At 28.0% G+C, this 24,881-nt stretch overlaps 3 protein-coding genes across 3 annotated transcripts; 2 read left to right on the forward strand and 1 right to left on the reverse strand.

The window, feature by feature from the left end:
• Positions 1 to 309: 309 nt before the first annotated feature.
• On the forward strand, positions 310 to 1,200 carry LOC129613807 (keratin, type II cytoskeletal 1-like). Its single transcript, XM_055528075.1, has 2 exons — positions 310 to 324; positions 397 to 1,200. The coding sequence occupies exons 1-2, from the start codon at positions 310 to 312 to the stop codon at positions 1,198 to 1,200; spliced, it is 819 nt and encodes a 272-aa protein (XP_055384050.1).
• A 5,966-nt stretch (positions 1,201 to 7,166) lies between these two features.
• On the reverse strand, positions 7,167 to 8,017 carry LOC129613813 (keratin, type I cytoskeletal 10-like). The gene is made up of 2 exons (XM_055528089.1): positions 8,003 to 8,017; positions 7,167 to 7,925 (listed from the first exon to the last, which is right to left on the reverse strand). Exons 1-2 carry the CDS (start codon positions 8,015 to 8,017, stop codon positions 7,167 to 7,169), a joined length of 774 nt encoding a protein of 257 aa, XP_055384064.1.
• Positions 8,018 to 9,712: 1,695 nt separating this feature from the next.
• LOC129613818 (uncharacterized) lies at positions 9,713 to 17,827 on the forward strand. The gene is made up of 3 exons (XM_055528103.1): positions 9,713 to 9,742; positions 11,375 to 12,211; positions 17,087 to 17,827. Exons 1-3 carry the CDS (start codon positions 9,713 to 9,715, stop codon positions 17,825 to 17,827), a joined length of 1,608 nt encoding a protein of 535 aa, XP_055384078.1.
• The last annotated feature ends 7,054 nt before the right edge of the window (positions 17,828 to 24,881 follow it).

Raw genomic sequence — 24,881 nt, forward strand, 5'->3', positions numbered from 1 at the left:
TTAAGAAAAGAAAATTTTTTACTTCCCACGCCAAATATTGAAAATTGTCACTCACTAATTGTACATTTGGCAATGAAAAATTGCATTAATAACAACTTAATTAAAACCAGAAACGAATTAAAAATATGAAGATTAGCGAAAAAAATACGCAAATTTTTTATCATAGCAAAAATATTATTAAAAAATTGATTAAAATTCACAAACACTGCTGACTATAAAATGAAAATTTTCAAGATCAATAATATCAGTTACCATTGAAGCTTCAAAGTTTTAACTTTTAACAATAATAGAAACTTTTTTGAATTCAGAATGCGTGCTATTTTGGTAAGTTTGATTTCAATTTAATTAAACTCAATTTATCTAAATAAAACTTTATTTACAAAAATATTATTGCAGATACTCTGTTTGATCGCTGCATCATATGCTGCTCCACAATACAACTATCAACAACCAGCTGGTGGTGTTGGCGGAGCTGGTGGTGTAGCAGCTGGATCAGCCCCAGCAGGTAGTTTTGCTCAAGGAGGTGGATTCCAAGCAGGTGCTGGTCCATCAACATGGAACAAACAATATTTTATCCACTCTGCTCCTGAAGATGATGGTTTAGATGGAGCTGGCTCAAATGACAATGCTGCATCTTTAAGAAAGAATTTACGTGTCGTTATTGTTAAAGCACCAGAAAATAAAGGATTAGAAAATGCCGCATTACAATTAGCTAAATCAGCAAGTGAAGATAAAACTGCTATTTACGTATTGAACAAACAAACCGATTTGGCTGAACTTCAAAACAAACTTAGCCAAATTTCAGATGCTAATGCAAACAAACCAGAAGTACACTTCGTTAAATATAATACCCCAGAAGAAGCTGAACACGCACAACATAGTATTCAAAGCCAATATGAGCAATCATTCCAAGGACCATCCCAAGTAAGCAATGAAGGTTCAGCTCCAGTTGAAAACTTTATTGGATCAGCTGGACATGGTGGATTTGGAGGAAATGGTGGATTCGGAGGAAATGGTGGATTCGGTGGAGGTCATGGTGGATTCGGTGGCAGCAGTGGTGGTAGTGGATTCGGTGGAAGCAGTGGAAGCGGAGGATTTGGTGGAAATGGATTTGGTTCAGGCGGTTTACAAGGTGCTGGATCTCAACAATCATTCGCTTCTGTCGGCAATGAATACTTACCAGCTGCTGCACGCGCTTAAAAACCTTAAGTGTGATCAATATTATTTAGTTCCTTTTTTATTATTTATTTATATGTTGTTAAATTGTGAATATATAAAATAAATAATTGTTATTGAAATTGAAAATACGATTGTTACTATTTATAAAACTGAAACAACTCTTAAAAATCTAGTACGTGTGCATCATATTTCTTGAAAATTCCATAAAAATTTCCTTAATAAATTTTATGAGAATTTTTATGAAATTTTTTATCATTTTTAATACTATTTCAAATATAATTTATGAAGCTAATTAAGGTATTTAGTGCTTTGGGTTTGACGCTTTTTAAGTTTCCCACTGAGATAGTTTTTGAGGTTTCCACATTTTTACCACATCTTAAATCCCTGCAAACTGAGTTTTGATTTTGAATAACAGTTATCCTTTACTTGTGATAATTTACCAGTGGAGGAAAACAAAATTAAAATAAATAATTTTGTTACTTTTAATATTTTTTAATGATGTAAAAAAATTTCCAATAAATGTTCAAAACGGACATTCTTATAAATATTTAACGTATAAACAAGGTTCCTAGACGTTTGTAAATGGACAAAGCGAATATCAAAAAGAACCTTTCGTTGTTACCTGTGGAGTATGAATTTCTCATTATGTTAAAACTTCAACAAATGGTATTCAGGATTGGACGCAAAACAAAACCTACGTTGAAATAAAAAGAACTACTAGTGTCATTTTTAAAGCGCCAACTTTTTTCCGTGAACTTCCATAACTATAAGTAACGATAAACAAATTTAATTTCTATCAAAGATTTAATCAACATTTCGATAATCAAGGGATTCTTTGAATCAAGGGATTGATCTGATACAACACACTTGCGGATTAACCAAAGTTTTTTCTGGTCACCGCTGAGATGAGCATATCAGATAAAAAATTTATTCATTTTATATAAAATTTCGATCTAAGCGATGCCAAAATATATTATTTAGATGCCAAATTCAACAGAGAAATGATCCACCAATTTTCTTCAAATTTAATATGTGAATTCCGGATGTTATTTTTTACCATATCCACGGAACTAATTTACACAATTTCTTTATATTTAACATCTAAATTCTGGTTATTCATATATGTTCTTGATATTTAACATATAATTTAGGTTATTATTGTTACCCAAGCTGACTGGCAACATTTTCAGTGAATTTGAATAGCACAAAGCAAAACTCTTTTAAAACCCAGATTTACATTTTTCTAAGTACGTTAACCAAAACCGTCCTTAAAATCTTGAAAATCTTTTGCTAAACTAAACAATACACACTGCAATTGGTTATGTGCTGCTCACTTCAGATAGTTTATCTTTTGTCATAGGATTGTAGAGTACGTTTTTCCCATTAAATTGTCATTATGATGTCAGAATTTCTCCAATAAGGGCGATTTTCCTATATACGAATTTAAATTTTGTACACAAATAAGCCGAAATAAAAATGTTAGTTTTGTTACGAATGAAACGCCAGTTTAATAGTATAAAGTTAGGATTTTTTAATAAAATAATCTAATATAATACTACACTAAATATAATACTAAACTAATAGAGGAAGGTTTTTGAGACTTGTAATGCATTGTCAATAAATTTTCCATGTTCTTAAAATTTAGTTATATTTTTTTGATTTTCAGTGCAGATGTGAATTATCTTGTGCTTTAAATTAATAATTAAATATACAAAGTATAAATATTTTTCTGTTAACTGAATATTTCTTCTACTAGTAAGTAACATAATGAGAACTTCTGGTAGATATATTAAAAAAGATGGCCGTGTCCGTTTTTACCTTCAAGACTCAAAGTTAGAGATTTTATTTCGAGCCTTTCGAATTTGAAAATAGTATGGACAATAGCGTAAAAATATGTCAAAATAGAATACGAGCTCTGTGAAATATGAAAGTTTTTCTTTCGAAAAACGAAAAAAAAGATTTCTATGTCTCTAAAATATAATATGTACTTTGAAACCTAAGTAATTCCTACTAAATATAAAAAATGTATTATCTCATTAGAACTTTTCCAAGAAAATTTTTGAAAAAAAGTGCTTACACATTTTCGTTCGTCTATGCTTTGTCCGTGGACCTTTTTTAACTTTAATTGCAGTATTATGCATTGAAAATATTTCACATGAAAAATCAAAACTTCTGCACCTTTTCAAATAGGTAGCTGGAATTTTACATATTAATAGGCCTTCGCTAGAAATTTATTTTCGTAGAAGAAAATTTTAAATATCAGAAATATAAGGTAGCGAAAATTCAAATTTAACAAATTTCGAGCAGTGAAAACTTGAGAGGCGATGGAGGTGGAAAGTTCTTCTTGATACGAAAAAAACTATTTGTTACTGTCTTACAGCTGCCAAAATTACATCATACATGCTCTTACAACTTACTATCTAAAGCATTTGGTAGTAAACATTTAAAAAAAAGACGGATTTCATTTAACGTTTAATTTTAATGTTCATTTTGTTTGTTTTTAAATTTGAACTAAGCTATGACGCGGAGGAGCAAACACATCACTTTCTTTCTGCGTTTACAGAATTTAAAAACTTTCGGTGCAGTACAAGTGGTATTTTTCTGATTTTGAAGGGGCATACTTTTAGACGAGGGGGGGCGTGGGCGAAGCATGACATTGTTTTACCACAAATATTACTTTCCAATTCTCAATTCTTAAATTATTGCACAATAATTAAACTTACAATACAACTTACAATAATTGAATTTGGAATTTTTTGTTTGCTCTTCAAAATTTGTTTTTTGTTAATACTGACTACAAACATCGTTTTTATTATGGTTTTCTAAATGAATTGGAACTAAGATACAAAATGAAACTTAAATTATTTCATGCCTTCACTTTGCAGAATTTATTTAAGTTCCATTTAAAAAAAAATCTGATGTGGTCAGCACATAACCGACCGCATTGTGTATTGTCTAGTTAAATGAAAGTGTTACAGAATATAATAAAATGTCTGTTAAATACTTCTTTCCAATTTTTAGGACATTAGTAAGCTTATAGTTAACATTCTTAGAAAAATGTAAATTTGGCTCTTAGTAGAGTTTCGCTTTGTGCTATCCGAATTCCCTGAAATGCTCGCCAGTTAGTTTCGTTAACAACCAGAACTCAAATATCAAATTTCAAGAAATTCCATCAATTTGTTCTGTGGATATGGTGAAAAATGTAAAATCGCCCCGCAAATCAGTTCTCGAGCCCTGATCTTTCCAAAAAATTTATATGTTCATGGTTTTAATACGAGGAGTTCATATATTAAATTTCAATGAAATCGGTTGATTATTTCTCTTTATATACACAAAAATGTATATTTGGCCCGTAGTAAACGTCTAGTTGCCGATGCCTCATTTCTTCCAAAACATACGAATTTTTGCGGACGGTCGAGCTGAGCTTATATATTAAATTTCAAGTAAATCGGTTGAATATTTTCTTCAAAATGTTCAAAAATGTAAAACAGGCCCGCTAAAAAGTGCAGTTCTCGAGGCCTGATATATACCAAAAGTTGATCAATCTGTGTCATAGTGGAAACAAACTTACATATAAAATTTCATCAAAATCGGTTCAGCCGAACTTGAGATACACGCGTGTATACACAGACCGACAGACCGACAGACCGACAGGTTGCTAAAAATAGTTTATTTACACTTCCCTACTATGGAGAAGTACGTTCCCACCGAAAACTCGATATGCAAAATTTGTTGCCATCACATAACCTACCTATTGTTTACACAATACGGTCGGTAAAAATATCGAAAATCTGCTAGGACGTTAAAAGCATTTTAAAAATCAAAATTGGCTTTGATTTGGTTGTTTTCCACAGTTCAAAGCAAAGTTTTTATAGCATAGTTGGTTGATCCCAATAGTTTGAGTCATCAACATTTTTTTTCTCAATCATTTCTTTTAGTGAACCAAATCTCTTTCAAAAATTATTATCCGCGGTCTCTTTTTCTATTGAATATTGACGCAGTAACTGTGAATTCTGAAGGGATAATTGTGAATTTATGCATGCAGAGCATATTATGGCAGAATCATTACTTTTTATAGTTTTTTCTATAGGCATAGCAAATATCAGTTTAATATTAAAATTACCTATATTAAGTTAACTTTAGTCTCAAGTGAAAAAATTTGAGCATAATGAGAGTGCATTATTTTTCTAAAAAAAATTTTAAATTGAAGAAAATATTTTGAGCTGTGTTAAAGTTCGTGTATTGCATACGAAATATACAGGGTTTGTTCGCATAATGTGGCAAATAATTTCACAGATATTCTTTGATGAACTTCCAGCAAAAAATTTGATAAGAAAAAAGATATCAGATTATGAATTTACGTGAATTTTGCATTTTTTTTAAACAACTTTAACAGGTTTTACTGGCGAAACTATGAAAAGTTCTATTGGTTAAATTTAATAAAGAAAAATGTTCTATTGGCTAAATTTTAGTTCCCATTGTGGCACATCGAAAAAAAACATAATTTTTATTTTATTTTTTATTTTAAATTTTCAAAAAAACAAACACTTCGAATCTGAGCAACTCTATCAGGAAAAATATGGCTCAGATCAAATTGATTGTAAGACCAAAAACAAAACAAGCAATCAATTGCCTTGCAAACAAGCCCCCCCCCCCCCCCTCCTGTTACTTTTTTACAATATCTACGGAACTAATTGTTGGAATTTCTTGAAATAAGATATTTGAGTTCTGACTATTACCGAAACTGATTGGCGAACTTTTTCAGCAAATTTGAAATGTACAAGGCAAAACTCAATTCAAAGCCAAATTTACATTTTTCGAGGATTGTTAACTGAAATCTTACTAGTATTCTTACAATTATAAAGAAGTGTTTTAAATGCATTTTCATGATCTTCTATTACGTTATACTTTCACTAAACTAGACAACATACAATATGGTCCGTTATGTGCTTACCACATTCAAAATTTTTTTCGGAAATTATAAATTCGAAATGTTATCAATCTTATTGTAAAATTCTTTTTATTATTTAGCCTCTTTCCATTTTGTTATTATATTGGAAAATATTTGTCTTAAATTTTTTGAAAGTAAAAGTTTTTTGTTTTACTAAAGGATGTTCAAGTATTTTTAATAGAAATTTTTTATTACGTCTAAAAAGTTCTTATAAATGGCCTTTGCTTAATACTAACATATTTGTGGAATGTTTTTCTCTAAGTTATTGCAACGTAAAAAGCAATATTAAACTTCCAATTAATCATAATTTTGTTAATTTTTCAATAATAACTTGAAAACTGATTTATTTAAGTATGAACGAGATGAAGAGGGTGATTACAGGTATATTAATTTATAAATTTTTAAAATTGAAAAGAAAATAAATTTTTAGAGAACTTTCTGGAGTGTGATAACTTAAAAAGTTGAAAATGGATGGGAATAAATGTTTTTTTATACCAAATCGATAGCTTTCTCGAGAATTCCCAACTTTTCGTCTTTTAGACTAATTGCTTTATCCAAATCTTTTTTGATAGCGAAAGTGTCCAAATTTCTGCTTAAACTTAGTAGCAATTATTAAAGACTTACTTAATTGACCAGAATATGTAAGATTATATTATTTGATTTAGTATGCGTATTTTTATCTTTCCTTTATTTTGGGAAGCTCTTCTTTTTTCCTAAATATTGTTTCTGATATGCTACAAACATTTTTTCAGTTGAACAAATAAATATTAAGCTAAACAAAGTCATCTGATCTGTCAACAGTGGAGTTTTGGGTGTCTGTAATGGTTTTTTTTTTGTTTTGTAACAATTACGAAAAAGTTCATTTATCAATTGACAACTGAAAAAATTTGTAAAGAAGAAATATACCAAGCGTCACTTAAATACTCTCCAATCTTAAGCAAAAAAATTTTTTTCTAAATAAAAATTCATTATATTTGGCAAACTAATAATTCATAATTATAACGAAACAACAAACTAACTAAATCACAGTCACAAATTAGACGCGTCCCGCTGGTAAATATTGGTTGCTAACTGATGGGAATGATTGCTGAGATCCAGCACTTTCAAATCCACCGCTTGATCCGGCTCCACCAAAACCACTAGCCCCACCAAAACCACCAGCACCAGCAAAACCACCATTAGAACCTCCTGCAGATCCAACGTAATTTTCAACTGGGGCCACACCTTCATTACTAACTTGAGTTGGTCCTTGATATTGTTGATCATATTGGCTTTGAATGGATTGTTGGGCAACTTGTGCTTCTTCAGGTGTTCTGTATTTAACGAAGTGTACTTCTGGTTTGTTACCATGAACATCTTGTAATTGTCCAAGTCTGTTTTGTAAGTCACCCAAATCGGTTTGTTTGTTGAGAATGTAAATAGCTGTTTTGTCTTCACTAGCTGATTTAGCAAGTTGTAAAGCGGCATCTGTAAGGCCTTTATTTTCTGGTGCTTTAACAATAACAACACGTAAATTTCTTCTTATTGATGATTGATCCAAATTTGATCCAGATGCATCTGAACCATCATCTTCAGGAGCAGAATGAATAAAGTATTGCTTATTCCATACAGCTGGTCCAGCTTGTCTATGACCTCCAGTAGCACCATGAACAGCTGGAGCTACAGCATGTCCAGCTACCCCCGAGCTGAAACCCTGTACTGGTGCTGCAAATGATGCTGCTGGAGCCGGAGCTGCAGCTGGTTGTTGATAATTATATTGCGGTGCAGCATAAGCGACAGCAACAAAACAAAGTACCTGTAATAATCCATAATAAAAAGTGTTACTAACAATTTTTTTTCGTTCAATTGATTATAAAAAAAGTATTCACTGACCAAGAAAGCACGCATCTTTGAATTTATTTGAACGAGATGTGATAAAATCTAGTTAAAAGTTTGAAGTTGCAATTATGACTGATATAATTTCTCTCAAATTTTTCCATTTTATATAGTGTCTTCGTTTTTAAATAATGATTTAATTAAAATTTTTTTAATTCATCTTAGTTGATGCATTTCTTTCCAAGATGACTCAATTTTATTTCTTTTTTTACGTTTTGATAATATATCGTCTTTCTCTTTTCATTTTTATTGTTTTTTGCGGTGTTAACCAAATTTCGTTAAAAATATATTCACATTCACTTTGTACACCTAAATTAGGGCTTTGATTTATATGATAAATTACGAGTTTATGCAAATATAACTAATGTAGTGAAACTTATGGATTCCAATAATTCAAATTCTGCATTCCTCTTGGCAGATATTTTTAGCTAATTAAGAAATTCACGAAATGAGGGGGGCTGTAACCATTGTAATCTACATTTGATACTTAATTTTGCATTTTTATATCATTTATGATTATTTCTTTCGTTTACAAATTTTTCTTTTTGTGTTTTTTAATTGGATAACGAACTATTTGAAATTTAGTTTTACTATTTATGAATTTTCTATATTTATACATATGTAAATATTTTTTAAATTTTGCAAAAGTTAATAAAAAAACAAACGTTTATATTGTTATATGATTCTCCTACCTTTGGTTGGTTATTTTATTTATTGGTTTTTTGGTATTATAAAAAAAATGTACACATTTCCAACAACAATAAAAAATATTTAATAGAAATTGAAAAGAATTTATCATTTTGAAATTTCTTTTGAACAAATTCCACATTTTGTATGAACAAGTGTAAACAACGGTAGCCGGAAAAAGTTATCAGCACAGTAAATATTGTTGAAGATTAAGTGCTTACATTAATGTAAAAACTGAGATTTTCATGCTCGAAACAAAATTAATTGTAAAAACATAGTAAGTCATATGTTTGGGAGTATGTATATGTGGATATATTTATACGATAGGTAGTAATTAATCGAATCTATTGTGGAATAAATTTATATCAACGGAAACGGAAACTTATTTTTCGCAAAATAAACAAAAGAAATCCAAAAATGTTGTAACTTGAAAAGTTCATATGAATTTACAAAACTTTATCTTTGAAGTAAGGTTAACCCTTCTGTAAAAACTTGTCGTCCTACCTCCGAACGGAATCATTATTCTAAATTTTTTTTGGTGTAAGAATGAATATTATTATGGCAGATGGATTTATGAAATTTAAACAATTTAAGTCTACAATATTTTTGTAAAGAGGTTACATGTGCTCGAATGTTCCAAATAAAATGCAATTTTATTATCTACTATTCATTGTGCTACAAACATTTCTTATTTATCACACAAAAAATCGGAAATGATATTGGTCTACAAGGTTACAAAGGGCGGTGTCGCTAATTTGAACAAAATGCTGTGTGCAAACGTGCAACAGGTCAATGGCTTTTGCTGCTTATCTAATTTAATTATATGAGATCTTTAAAAATTTCAAGAGGAAGTGAATATAAAGGGAGAAAAAATTAAAATCGCAAAGAGGTGAATCTGGTAGTATTTGAAATAAAATTGATTGTTATATATGTATGTCAAAATCGTTTTTCTATCAGGAAAAGTTGCGGAAAATGTTAGTAGCCCTTTTTGCAGCAAGAATTCAACTGAAATTCCGAAATATGTATACAGAATTAGGTGTCAACACTAAGGTTAATCTTCGAGAATATTTTTATTCAAGAATTATAGTATAGAATATCTTGAAATTAAAATTTAAGTCACATATTTATTTAGTATTTGGATATTTTGGTTATCTGGTAATTTTTTGAATGAAAATATAGCTTCTTAGACTCTTGCTCTCTTCTGTTCATCAAAATCTAATGAGCTGAAATTCACTAAACTAATGTTAAACTTTATATTTTACCTAAATTTTATTCAATTGAGTAGCTTTTCCAAAGAATTCAATAAAGAATTCTAAGGTTACCGGCATTAATAGCCGCCGTTTACTATAACCTATAAATCGTACTAATCTCCTATTGATGATCTTATATAATGTATAAAGTTCTTTAATTGAGATTTTCAGTTAACTTCGTCCTAAAGCTATGTTTTATATATTTGAAATTCCAGTCTTGAAAACCATAATTTCCAACTAATGTTTATTTTAATATATTGTATACCAAAGTATCTGAAAAAAAAAACATATAGACGGTATGGTGAAATTCTGTTTCAATAAATAATTTAAACGTTTTCATACACATATTTCACTATTTTATCTGTAACCATATATCATTTTAGGTAATCATCCGCTAAACAGAAATTATTTTTTAATTATTTAATTTGGAGAAAAAAGTAGAAGAACACCTGTCAAGCTAATTTTCAAAACCTTTCATTAAAATTTATTAAAAAATTTCATCCCAAGTTTTGTCGGTTTTTATACATTAGTAAAGTTTTTTTACCGAAATCAATCATCTTTAATTTTTCTTCTATTAAAACGTGTAATTAAATACAGATACTGTCTTATGCTACCTGAAATACTAAACTTAAATGTTATATAATAAAATTTTGTAGTTACATGTGCATAAGATTTGAATTATGAAGAATTCATATTAACGGGACTTTAGGAAAGGTATTCCACAATTATGCAAAATCAAAATTATTGCGTGGAATGTAATTATTATTATTCAGAATTTGTAGGTCAAATTTCTTGTTCAAAATTCTATTGAGCACACTATTGATCTAATATCCTTGGATACCTGAATTTAGATTGCAAATTTTATTCATTATGCATATTGTTAACGACACATAAAAAACCTTTTACGGTTTATTATCTTGTTTTTTTTTTGGTCGTTTTGCATATTTTTGAATTTTCGCAAATTTGCAAATTATTTACTTTCAACTTTGTTTTTTGTTTTAATAAAAATATGACTATTTTTTAAGACGGAACCTACAGATTTTTAATATAACGAATTATGATTTTGCATATTTGATTAAGATTATATGCTCCTGAAAAAAAAAAAACAAAAAGTCAAAAAAAATTTCTTCTTTCTAAAAAAAGAAATGTTACCAAAAAATTAATTAAATCACATAATAGTAAAACCTTTGGAGTATAAAATGGGGAAATTGAAGAGAATTTGTATCAGTTAATCTTATAACTTCAAGTTTTAAACTTCAAAAGTAATCAAATTAAACGCAAATTAAACTTCAGAATGCGTGCTTTTTTGGTTAGTGGAAATTAATAAATTTGTTTTACAAAATAATTAGCAAGACTTACATTGCTTTTAACTAAATTTCTATGTGTTTTCAAAGAAGCAAAAATTAATCATACAAAATGTGGATTATTACAGGTATTATGCTGCGTTACTATCGCTTATGCTGCACCACAATATAATTATCAACAACCAGCTGCAGCTCCAGCTCCAGCTGCTTCATTTGGTGGATCTGTACAGAGTTTCGGTGCAGCTCCAGCTGCAGCCGCACCAGTTGCACACAGTGTAGCACCAGGTGTAGCACATGGCGCTGCTGGTGGTCATAGGCAAGCAGGTCCAGCCGTATGGAATAAACAATACTTCATTCATGCAGCACCAGAGGATGATGGTTTAGATGGATCTGCCGCTAATTTGGATAATTCTCAATTTAAAAGAAACTTACGCGTTGTTATTGTTAAAGCACCAGAAAACAAAGGTCTCACGGAAGCTGCCTTACAACTCGCCAAATCAGCTAGTGAAGATAAAACTGCCATCTATGTACTCAATAAACAGACAGATTTGGGTGAACTCCAAAATCAACTTAGCCAATTACAAGATGCTGAAGGACATAAACCAGAAGTTCACTTTGTTAAATATAGAACACAAGAAGAAGCTGAACATGCGCAACACTCCATCCAAAGTCAATATGATCAACAGTATCAAGGCCCATCACAAGTCAGTAACGAAGGTGTTGCCCCAGTTGAAAATTATGTTGGATCTGCAGGAGGATCAAGTGGTGGAAGCTTCGGTGGAGCCGGTGGTTTTAGTGGTGCTGGTGGTTTTGGTAGCGCTGGTTTCGGCGGAGCTGGTGGTTCTGGTTTTGGTGGTGCTAGTCTTGGAGGTGCAGTGTCATCTGGAGGCGCAGGTGGATTTGAAGGTGCCGGATCCCAACAATCATTCCCATCCGTCAGCAACCAATATTTGCCAGCAGGACGCGTTTAATATGCGTTTGTGATTTAGTTTACTTGTTTTTTGTTTTAATTGTTAATTATTGTTACACAATTTATAAATATATATAATTTTTATTTAAGAAATTTGTTATTTTCGATTGTTACTTTATACTGAATATAAAGTTGATTTTAACAGCTGATTTTAACAAAAGAAAGTCTTCGCCAATTATTTAGATTTTCCTTTTGATTTTAGAACAAAATTTGAAGTTTGAAATTTTAAAATTTAATTTATGATGCAACTTTATAAATTAACTGCCAAATGTTTCCAAATTTGATGATTACATTATATAAAGAGAATTAGGCAAAAATAATTTTCTACTGTTAACCTTTTAAAAGATGATGTTTGTATTAGTGTACATGTTTTTCATGTCAAGGAATGAGAGTAAGTCATTATTACTCAAGTTGATTTTGCCACCATTTAAGTTTCTTTGATCAATGACAGTTAGACTCACACAATCACCGTATTATTTAAAATAACTATTCAGGAATTTTATAAATGATTCATCAATTTTTGATGTGAATTTAGTGCAGGCTGAAATGATGAAAAAACAAAATATTCGAAAATTTCAGAATATTATGTGCATGTATCTAACCTATAAAATTCGTAAATAATGCACGTTTTTTACGGTTCGCTAATAATACTAATATCGGTGATGCGACTAGATTATTTACAATATTAAAAAAAATTTTCATTCTAAAGGGTTAAATTTAAAACACAATAAAAATTTAATATGCAAAACCATTTTTATTATTGAATATAAAATGAAAATTAGGCGCACATAATAAAATTGCTATAAATTTCAAAATAATTCAGTTTTCATAAAATAAAAATTAGAAGTGGAATACCTGAATATATTAAAAAATTCAAAAGTTAGTGAAAATGGCTAATAATATTCAATATGCAAAATATTAATAAAAACGGTCTTAATTTTGAATTCAATAAATCAATAAAGATTGTGGTTAAATTAAAATAGCCAGTGGCTGCTATACCAATCCATATAATTTTTTATGTCTTATGTTATTTGTTTGAAAACTTGTGAATAGCTAAAATAAAAATTTTATGTTTCCGTTAATATTAACAGCAAGTTGTTCTTTGATTCGTCAAATGCGCTTTTATTTTACCCATAAACCGGATCAATGCAATAAAAATGTTTATTTACTGAAAATTCGAACAAAACAATTCATATTCGGAATTAGTATTTTATTGTGAGAACCAAAATATCTCAAATTTTATAGTTATTTCAAGTAATCAGTTTGTGGAAATAAATCGGAAAACGACAATATTGCGTTCAGTTATGGGATTTAAAAAAGTAATGTAAAATTGTTTTAGATGGATCAGTAGTTTCAATTCAATCAAATTTAAAGATTTAAGGTAAAAGGATTTAAGGTAAAGGATGTGTTATGGCCTCTAGTTATGGCAGTATTAATTCAATCAGTTTTACTTTTTCTCTTTACTTTTTATAAAAATTTTATTTTTGTACAGTTCTTCTAGTTTTTCGAGTTACCATGAGATTTTATATCTTTCGAAACACTAAGGATATAAATAAAAATTTCTATGGAAGGTATAAACGTCAAATTTAATATATAAATTGGTATCAACTAGAAACTTATTAACGTAAATAAACCATAGACATTTTTTAAATTTTGCAAACGCCGGAAAGTCTTTAAAAACTGCTAAAATTAATCGTTATCTTAAACCCGTTTTTCAAATTTTTGATATCGTTTTTCTTCTCTATAATAAGTTTGTAACAATTGCAATTTTAACAACTACTAGATATTAATAAAAAGTTTATTTCCCTAGAAAAAAAATTTTTTCCTCATTCACATTGTAAAATTCGAATTCTTTCCGACACGTATTTCCGAAACTGCAAGCTTTTTCAAATTGCTATAAATGCAGAAGGTTAAGGGTAAATGACATGCCCTTAATAAATATAATTATTTTTCTGAGTTCATGCAATTAACCCTAGAATTCAAACATTTTGTTAACACTTCTTTCAATTTTTTTCCCCTAATCCTAAACGTATGCAATTTTTAAAATATTTTGGTCATGAAGGAAAGAATGTAATTTAATAATGTAGAATGTAGATTAACTAAAGTACCCTGATAGATTGTTTTTAGAAGCTTTATTTTCAATTGTTGAAGGAAAGTGCTATTTTACAAATCATTGGTTTAAAGCAGCTTTATTCTCTATGAATTGAGCCACCTTAGGATTATTTGATTTCAAAAAGCCTGAAGAATTGTTCACTAAAATTTACAATTTTGTTCGATATTGTTCTATTTATAAGTAGGGTTATTGGCCTTAGTTTAAATTCTATTCATTTGAGTGAAATATGAAATACGCATTTTAAGAATTTTTTTTACAAAGCAGGTTTCTTTAACGTGACTATCGTGCTAATTCGAGTTGCGTATTTGTTTCCAATTTCACTTAGCTTGGAATTTCAAACTTAAAGCTGGAAAGTTATTGCCACCCTTTTTTAGTATTAAAAACAAAAATTTAAGAAAATAATCTATTAAAATTATTTTTAAATTTACGATATTTTGTACTGATTTACACTTTTTGTGAAGTAAATAACTAGAAAAGAGTTTAGCTGATTTTGTTGACTTCCTAATAATAAATTATGGAAAAATTATAATATCCAAATGTATAGTGTCTTAAAAAAATATGACAGATTGTAGCATGCTTAATGACTATGCGTGAGAAAAGATTATTCATCATAGTTGTATTTTAATTTAATAAATTCAAAATTAATTTTAAAATAATAAATATTTATTTTATATACCCAAGCACACACATATACATTATCAAATAATATTAAATATGAAGTGATAAAACACCCGCATTTTTTCGAGGTCAAATAATTTATAAGGCAAGAAAATTTAAATATGAAAAATTTTTTTCTAACAATAAAACTTTTTATTAAAATTATAATTTTATTATGATGTTTATTATTATGTTTATTTTGGGTCATAAAATAGCTCAATCGCCATTATTTTTATACTCAAATCAGTAGAAAATATTTTAATAAATATTTGGTGGATTTAAAATATCTCGAATATGTCAACCGTTAACAAATTCACTATGATTTTTGAATTTTTCGCAATAATTTCTATAAAATCATCAAATCAATTTTTGAACTCATATATGTATAAGAATGTGTTATGTCTTCTTTTATTTTTATGACAATTTCACGGACAGAAAAACAAATTATAGAAATGATTAATCAGTGACGGATACCTACGGGATATAAAAGATTATCATAAATTTCATTTTAATAATTTTGAAAGACAAAACCAAAAAAATCTCTTCGCTAATTTCATCTTTCGATATACGAGTATCATTTCAATTTTATGTTTCAAATTTCAATTCATTTAAGGCTTTCTTTTTCAAGTACCTATTGTTTAAAAAATTATTACTTTAAGAAATATTCTAAGTTGATGAAACAATCTTTAGGAGAGATTCAATGATAGAGTTCTTTAGGAGTTTCAATCTTCTTACTTACATATAACATTTATACCTGTACGAACGTATGTTCAAAGGGTATACTAAATTTGCACTTGTAACGCTAAGAAATAATGGTCTTAGATATAGACTCAAGTGTATGTTTTTGATCAGCATCGAATTCTGAGTCGATCTAGCTTTGTCTGTCCGTTCATCCGTCCTAACGATAACTTAAGAACTAATTAAGCTAATTTCACCAATTTTTCACAAATGATTTATTATAGTAAACGCCAGAAGCCTATTAAAATTGGACATGATCGACCCAATTTTTAAAAATTTCTGTAATTTTTTAAAAGTGTAGTAAAATTGCTCTATATAATGTCAATTGGACATTCATAAGTCTTCGAATTATCTATGATTATAAAATTTTTAATTTCAAATTTTTTTGTTTTTATTAAATAAATATATAGGTATGCACATATACATACATATTGTATATGAAATCCGTTAAATTCAGATCTCTTTGACATTACTGGAGATTTGGATTTAAACGAGCAAAACAATAACAAAATTGTTCTATAAAAATTGTATTTGATATTTTCGTTATGACTTCCAACCACGTTCTCCTTATTTTCAAATAGTCTTACAATTAATCATAATCAACATTAATAGTATTGAATGACATGTGATGTATTAAGTTTAAGCAAAAATTTTCAGTGAAGCTGGAAGCATAACTCTTTTAAATTGATTGTAGGTAAGCATAATAGGCAGTTGGAGGTATTACAAAATCAAAAAATAATTTTCAAATTTAAATATTTAATATTCATTTAATAGATTTTAGTATATCCCTATAAGTATTATGTGATGCTGAAGCATAATTTTTGCAATATCTTGAAATTTAACTGGTTTAGTTATCGTTATATTTTTTGTTACTATTTATTAATTTTTTTTCAACTTTTTTTGTTTGCATTTCAGTTATTAAATTAATTCAAAATAAATTTTAAACTTATATGCCAACGAATGCATATTATTGGTTGCTAATCTGCTATAAAGGTTTGAAATTCAATATGTGTGCAATCACGGTGCCTTTGTTTTACCTTTAGGTTTTTTTTTAGTGACTTCGTTTTTTTCAAATGGTGATGAATAGCAAAAAAGAAAAAAAACTGAAAAAGAAATAACTAAATTTAAAAATTACAATATTATGTTGTATAAAAACGTATAAGCAACTTAAAGTGCGGGTCAGTTGACATTTTGAACTTGCCTGAGGTTAAGTTTTTCTGAAATTAATTCATTGTAAATTAGTTTAAAAACACAAAATAATTAAAAAAGATGCTTCGATTTCTTGTAAGTTAAATAAATTGTATGATTGCAATTAGAAAAATAATATTCTTAAAAATCTTATTTCAAATTACTTGTCTATAGGTGATTGTATCACTTGTTAATTTGATACGTGCATCACCACAAGGATATAATTATCAACAAGATTTACAACAGCAACAATATCATCAGCAATCTCAGCAATTAATAAATAATTTATTACCACAAACAACATATAATCAACAACGTCAACAACAATTAAAACAATCAATTCCACCAGCTCCAATTATAACCAAAGATTATTATGTACATTCAGCTCCAGATGATGCTGATGATGACAATTCATTAGGTGACAATTCTGGCCCTACACCAGTTCATAAACATTATCGTGTAATTTTCATCAAAGCACCATCACAAAATAAATTGGCCGCTCAAGCCTTAAAAATAGCACAAGCACAACAAGAAGAAAAAACTGTTATATATGTTTTAAGTAAAAAAACTGATTTAATTGATTTACAAAATCAGTTAGTTAAACAGAATGGTCAATCACAAGTATCAAAACCAGAAGTATTCTTTATAAAATATAAAACACAAGAAGAAGCACGTCATGCGCAACAGCAAATTCAAGCGCAATATGATTCGTTAGGTGGAACAAGTTCAATAACTGATGAAGGTTTTGCACCAGTAACTTCTGTTATCGGCTCATTGGCAAATAAACCTACTGCATTTTCTTTACCAAAATCAAATTATAATGGAAATAGCAATAATCAACCTGTTCAATTGGAACGATTACCGTTACCAGGTTCAACTTATTTACCATCTAACCGATATAGATTTTTAATATAAAAGTATAATAAGAAACTTCAAAACAAAGCCAATCAATAGGATTTTCGATGCAAACTTACATTAATTTATTTTTTGTTAAAAAAAAATTAATTTAGGGAATAATGATTGTAAGTACCCAAAATATTGTATACCCATACGACTGATGCAAACACATACACATACACGAACTTCATAAATCGCTTTTATTACATTTAACTATTTTTTATTTAATTTTTTGTTAATTTTATCTTAAAAAATCATTCCATATTATTGTTATTAAGTAACATTATAAAAATGCCAAAATTTTGTAGAAATGAAAATGAAAAATTGAAAATTAAAAGAAAGAAAAACAACAATCGCTTTTGAATCGTAAATATTTTTAAGTTTTAAGTAGAAAGTCTTTCATTTTTATTCAAATTAAAAAAAATAAAAAATGAATGAAAACCATAAATAATTCGTCAATCTACTATCAAAAGTGACCTTTTACAATTTTGCCGATTTTGAGCTGTAATACAAAATTGCACTGTTTTATTGATAACATTTTAGCATATTTCTTTCAACAAAAAGTTTTAGGAAAAATATTTATTCTGAACGCTTATATACTGAAATACTTCTAGTAATAAGTAAAACAGACACTTATAAATAAGTTCAAGCCACTTTAAATTGATTGTTTTTTTTTCGAAGGAACACCTTCAATATGAGTGCTAAAGCTGTAAGTAATTGAGAAAGAGTGATTGAAAATTTAGAACAAAGTACTAGCAAAGTACTAGCATACCACTAGCAAAATTATTTTTAAAAATTGATTCCTATTGTTAGAACTTTTTCGGAATAATAAAATTTTTTTGCGTGTATCGTTAACATTTTAAAGTTTTTCCTCATTTTTGTTTCTTTCCGTATTAACCTGAAATCCCATTATGAAATTAAATGAAATAAAATATCATAAAAGTTAAAAAATTGGTAAACATCTATTTAGTAGAAATTGATAATATAGAAAATTGCTTTTGCTTCACTGAACGACAAAATTCTACGAACAGTAGGCATTCATACTAAGATTTTTTACATGTTGCCTATGTAAAATGTTATTTTTTTACTTGTCCACTTTCCACTCTACACACTGAGCGCACAAATTATTATTATATTAGTATGCCAATGATATTGTATACTACTATGTTGTATGTACATGTATGTAAACAATATTTTTTTTACTATATTTGAATTCGATATATCGCAATAAACGTGGTTGAACATGACAACTATTCTATCATTTTTTTTACAATATGTGCATTATTGATTCAAAAATATAAATAGGAACCCCAATGAATCCATTGTACTAAAATCGAACCCAATTAACTATGATAATTAATTTTTTTTCAATCTGCGTAAAGCTAACAACAACAAAAAACGCTGAATATATTATAATTTTTTCATTTTTTAAACTTTTGATTTCTATTATTAAAATTTGACATTTAAAAATACATAATTCACTACTCTCTTAAATATGCAACAATAAAAAAAAGAGAGAGAATAAAAATTAAAAAGCAAAACAAAAAACAAATCCCTACCTTTGTATTTCCGCCATAAAATTTTGATTGAAATTCATGCGAATCTAGGCGAAAAATAATGTTTTTTTTTTCGTGTTGAATTTTTATTTTATTTAAATAACTTGGTCGTTTTATAACAAAATATAAATATGTAACGTGCGATGATGCGTCTAAAGTTGCCATCATTGTATTTAAATAAACAAATTGACCACTCTGAGCTTACGTGTGTTGGATTATTTGCATATTATAAATCTTCTGTAACTTATTGAACCTAATGAATACATGGGTATTTTTGATGTAACATCGATAATGTTGATTAACATTTTATTTTAGTTTTTCGTATTTAATCCGTTTTTTTCTTGAAATTATGACATATTTTTTTAATTTTATTTTAGTTATTAATCATTTATAGACTTGATGACCTTGTGATATAAATATTAAGAAAACAATGTTTTTTTTTCCATCATGAATTATTTTTTAAGAAAAGTGGAATAGTGGCTTAAAGGAGTACGAGTAATTAAGGAAACAACACGTGTAAAGAAAAAACTTTTTTGTAAAAATAAAAAATTTGATTAAAATTTGTAATTTTCCTAGACACGGTGTGTCTTAAAAATGTATCAAACTTTTAATATAAAAATTCATACATAATCCAAGTTTTTGATATAAAATTCTGAAATTACAAACATCGTTCTATAAATATATGTATAAAGTTCTTGGAGATGAGTTCTGGTTAGAATTTTAGACTGTAAAATTTCTATTTAACAAAATCGTATTGTAATTACTAAAGCTATTGAACATTCACACAATATTTGTAGAATTAAATATATCGTAGGCGAGAATGTATTACAAAAATTATTACTTAAAATCAAACTAATGCTTTGCAAATTGTACTTTTCCCTTAAACAAAAGAAAATATTGCTATTAGCAATAAAAGCACGAAACGTACCAATATCGCGAAACGTACTCATCTCAAATATTTTCGAAAATCTTAAAACGAAATTAAAATATGAATGACAATCTCATAAATAATTAATTTAATGTAGGAAGGAAATTTTAAAATTAAATCAGGTTGTTGTTAACTCGGAAAATATAAAAATTTATAGGCCTATACCGGTCCTGCAATAGTCATTGTAGTCGATTTAAAATGATTTTGAATTTTACATTAAAAAATATAAAAATCTTGCAATTCTATACGCCTTTTCGTTTCACTTTAGTACTATTGTATAATGTTCATGAATAGTATGATTAATAGAAAATGCAAAAGAATACATTCATTTTGAAATCAATCTACTACGCATATCATAAAAAAGTCGTATGAGTGGATTTCACTTGGTATATAGCTGTACCGATAGACATTATACCGATGATAGGTGTCAGGCTTACCGTTTTCACGCAATAGCTGCTCAAACACCAAATGTTAAATGGAAAACCTGTAAATTCTTCGAATAAAGCTAATTTATTGCCTCGAAAAAATATGATATTTTTTTCTTCTTTTTCTCGATAAAGCTACCATTAAATGTCCCATTGCACATACGATTTTTGTCCTTAAAAAAACTCTTACGAATCATTTCCCGAGTGCTTTATTATCGAATCATTAGACCGAGCCACCTTGTATTTACTTATTTGTTATCTTAGTAAAAGGTGAACGATTTTCTATTCGTTTCCGGAAAACGCATAGTTTTAAAGGCCATATTTTAATCACGGTTTACGGCCAAATACTATATCATGGTATAACAAACACTTCGCTACCGTTTGCCGGGTTAAAAAAATTTTTGTTTTTACCATTAAGCCAGCTACCATTAAGCCTTTTGTTCAAATTTGTGAATTTCTTTGAGAGTAATTCTTTTGGGTTATCGGTATATTGTCGGTTAAAAAGCAGAAAGCACTAAGTGCATTTTTTGAGAATTCGAATTTCATAGATGAATTAAATCAGAATAATATAATCTTTGTTGTGGCAAAAAATTATGCAAATCCAGAATGTCGACTTCAAAGTGATTTGAAGTCTGTTTTGAGTAAAGTGATTTTTCAAATTGACTTTACTCAAAACACAGTTTCCTGACTTAATGTTTTCTGCTTTTTAACCGACGATATTATGTTTGTCTAATTTTTGAAATATTACGGAAATTTTTGATTTACAAAAAAAAAAAAACCATTAATTAAAGTGAATTTTGTGATTATTTCTGAATAATCACTAGTACAATCAAACAAACAAATATGGTGTCAATATGGAATCTTTGATTTGTATTCCCATAGCATATATACTATGAAGGGACGTCTTTTTCTTAAGCCATTACTCGTATATTCAGATTCAATTATGTTTGGGTAAGCTTTATTTAAGGTATCCTTAATGAAAATCTTTTAATATAGAATGCCGATTTTCTAGTTTTTCTCTTCTTATAGTCAATCAAACATATTGTATGAGGATTTTTTTGTTTTTTCTTGCCTTTTTTTTCTCGCATTTTATTTAGGTGGAAAACCCGAAAAAGGCTAGTGAAAAAACAAAATTGATTTTTGGTTTTTTAAATGATATTTTGTTTTTCTTCCTATTTCCGCTTTCAAGCTGGTAAATTTTTTGGCTTCTATACACTTTGAAAAGTAATAATGAAATATTTTTGGTAAATTTTATTTCACTGAATCAATTTTTGTTATTGAAAATAGAAAATTAAAGCAAAATTCAGCCAAGGTATTTGGTAGGTTTTTAAGAAAATCGATTTTAAATGGATTAAGGGAATAAGCGAAACATATTCTATTGTTTTCTAATCCCATAACACGTCTTTGAATATTAATCCTTCACTTTTATTGAAACAGTTTAAGTATGTAATTAAAAAAATTTTATACAAAATAAATTTCAATTTAAATTAATTTATTCAAATTGATCTTGTCCCGTATTTAGAAAACACAAAATTTAAGAATTTCAGAAGATTTATGTTTGTAAAACTAATTTACGTACACACCATATATAAATTTATGGTTAATGGATAAAAATCTAGATTTGCATGAGATTATATAAATGAATTAATTCAGATAGATGATCAAAATAATATTGTTATATATATGAGTTCAAAATGAACGCGTCATACGAGTATTGTACGTATGTGTGTAACTTTTAAAAACTGTTTGTTGTTATAGGAGGGAAAAAATCAATTTCAAATGTATTGGGATCGAAATTCATCAGCTTTGACTACAATTTTTTTTAATTTTTTCTTTGAAATTTCTTATTTATTTTAAAATTTTTGCTTCATTTAATTCGAAATTTGATTCGAGGTTAATTAATTCAGTATTAAAGTTTTATTATAGTTTACAACAATCTTGATGAATTTTCATAAATATAAATGATTTGCGAAATGATGTTGTTTAATAATTAAAATGAGATGGAAAAAATTTCAAAATAAAAAAAAAAACACAAATAGAAAGCAAATAACAAAATACCAAATAAAAAAGAGTTAAGATAGAAGCAACGCATTTTTTGTTGATAACTTAGTTTTTTAATGTTACATAAAAGCAAAAAAAAAAAAATTTGGTCATTTAAGTTTACATTAATTTAATTTTAATGTGTAAAAATATGCGTAGAAAAGATTTTTATAATGTGAATAAATTTTTAATGTTATGTAAACTACAATGAATGAATTATTGAGATAAAGGCGCTAAGAAATCCATGAGATTATATTCAAAAGTTTACAAAATTTTTAAAATTTATTACTAAAATAAATTTTTTAATATAAGATGTTTAAGTGAATATAAATATTTTATATTGAACATGGTACTGATTATACTGTCCATCAGTAAAAGCATTCCATTTAGGTGCAACTTGCAAGTATTTATTATAGTTGATAAAATACGAGTAGCTCACGTCATAAGATCGAATTATTTAAATAATAAATTTCATCGAAAACCAGGAATTTTTAAACATTTTTAAACATTATATCTCGATGACGAAAATTCATGCTTTCTGTTTACGATTTGTGAAAACTTTAATTGAAGACACATCCAGATACATAATAATATTCAAGCAATTTTTTATTCAAGCAATGGCAAAATATTGTAAAAAATGACCAGTGTATCCTTCACTGATTGGTTTTAAGTAGAATGGGTTTTTGTTTGTTATGCAGCTATCAATAGATACATTTAGGCCAGGTAGGCCCGTTGTAATACGGCTGGATCTTCATATCCCCGTCGTCACGTGAACCAATCCGAGTCCTTTAAAAAACCCATATAAATTCCAATTATTTACATACGTAACTCATATAAAGGAATGGGATCGAAGAAAATAGAGAAAGCGGTTAATATAAAAAGAAAAGTTTTGATTTTTTCTAAAAATTTAGAAATTTTAATGGAATGGAAGTTCTAAATCATTTCGATTTTTTGAATATGTATAAAAATCTTAACTGCATAGGCATAAGGATCGAAGTTATTTTAGAAATGTAAAAAGTAAATTCTTATTGAATTTGCCTACTTCTCAGTCTGTTCAAAGGTATTCTACAGCTTCAGATTAAATTACATTTTATCTTACATTTAATAATCCTTCTAAAATAATTGAATACTATTAAGGAATACGAACATTATATGGAATTGAATCTTATATATAAAAAAAATATCCTGTAAACGTGAAAGTTTTGTTTCACACATGGGAATAAGTAATGTAATAGTTATGTTTTTTTTTGGCGAACAAAGGTTGTTTTCTTCAATATTATGAAATTATTCATTCAAGCAGAAAAATGCATTACACATAAATGTTTTGGTACTTTAAATTTGAATTATGACTTTGGAACAGACTATGACTTTAAGTTGCCGTATTACCATATTAATTTATGCAAAATTTCAGTACTGTGTTTTCCAATATTTTCTAAGACACGGCCGAATTACTATGGAAGTTGTACGGCAGCTATTCACAAAATTTCCAATAGCCCTAACAATATATTCGCTTGTGTGAACCAAATAAGGTGCTGGCTTTTACTATATTAAATTATTTGTGAAAATTTAGTGAACTTTAGTTTTGGACGGACGGACGGACGCACGGACAGATGGCAGACAACGCTAAATCGACTCAGAATTCGATGCTAATCAAAAACATACACTTGAGCCTATTTCTAGGACCGTTATTTCTTAGCGTTACAAACGGTAAGGCAAATTTCGAAGATACTATTCATACAGGTATGATTAGCAAAAATATAATTTTTCACTTAGAATTCAAAGACATAATTTTGAAATATAGTCTAATAATTTAAAAATAAAATTTTAAAATTAATTCTTTTCAATTTATCTGAACAATTAAATGTGCTGATCATAATTTTACATTAATTTAAATATGCAAAAGTTCAACCAAGTAAATTAGTAAGTTTTTATTCTATATTATATATTAAGAAAAAGAATTTAGTAAAATAAATATGTAGTTATTGGCCATTCTTAAAATACCTTTTATTGTTAACCATCCCGTGGGATTTTTTTTTTGTGTGCCAAGCATTTATTTCTTGCTTTATGTATATCAGTTATTGTGCGTACATAAAGAATGAATATTTATTTTTCAATTTAGAATA

Source organism: Condylostylus longicornis, unplaced genomic scaffold (genome assembly GCF_029603195.1).
Source record: "Condylostylus longicornis isolate FDR11 unplaced genomic scaffold, ASM2960319v2 ptg000004l, whole genome shotgun sequence".
Classification (NCBI taxonomy): Eukaryota; Metazoa; Arthropoda; class Insecta; order Diptera; family Dolichopodidae; genus Condylostylus; species Condylostylus longicornis.

Coding starts and splice junctions, on each gene's coding strand:
- LOC129613818 (XM_055528103.1), top strand. CDS start 9,713: ATGTATACAGAATTAGGTGTCAACACTAAG. Junction 9,743..11,374: donor AATTAGGTGTCAACACTAAG/GTTAATCTTCGA, acceptor GGATTATTACAG/GTATTATGCTGCGTTACTAT. Junction 12,212..17,086: donor AATATTTGCCAGCAGGACGC/GTTTAATATGCG, acceptor ACTTGTCTATAG/GTGATTGTATCACTTGTTAA.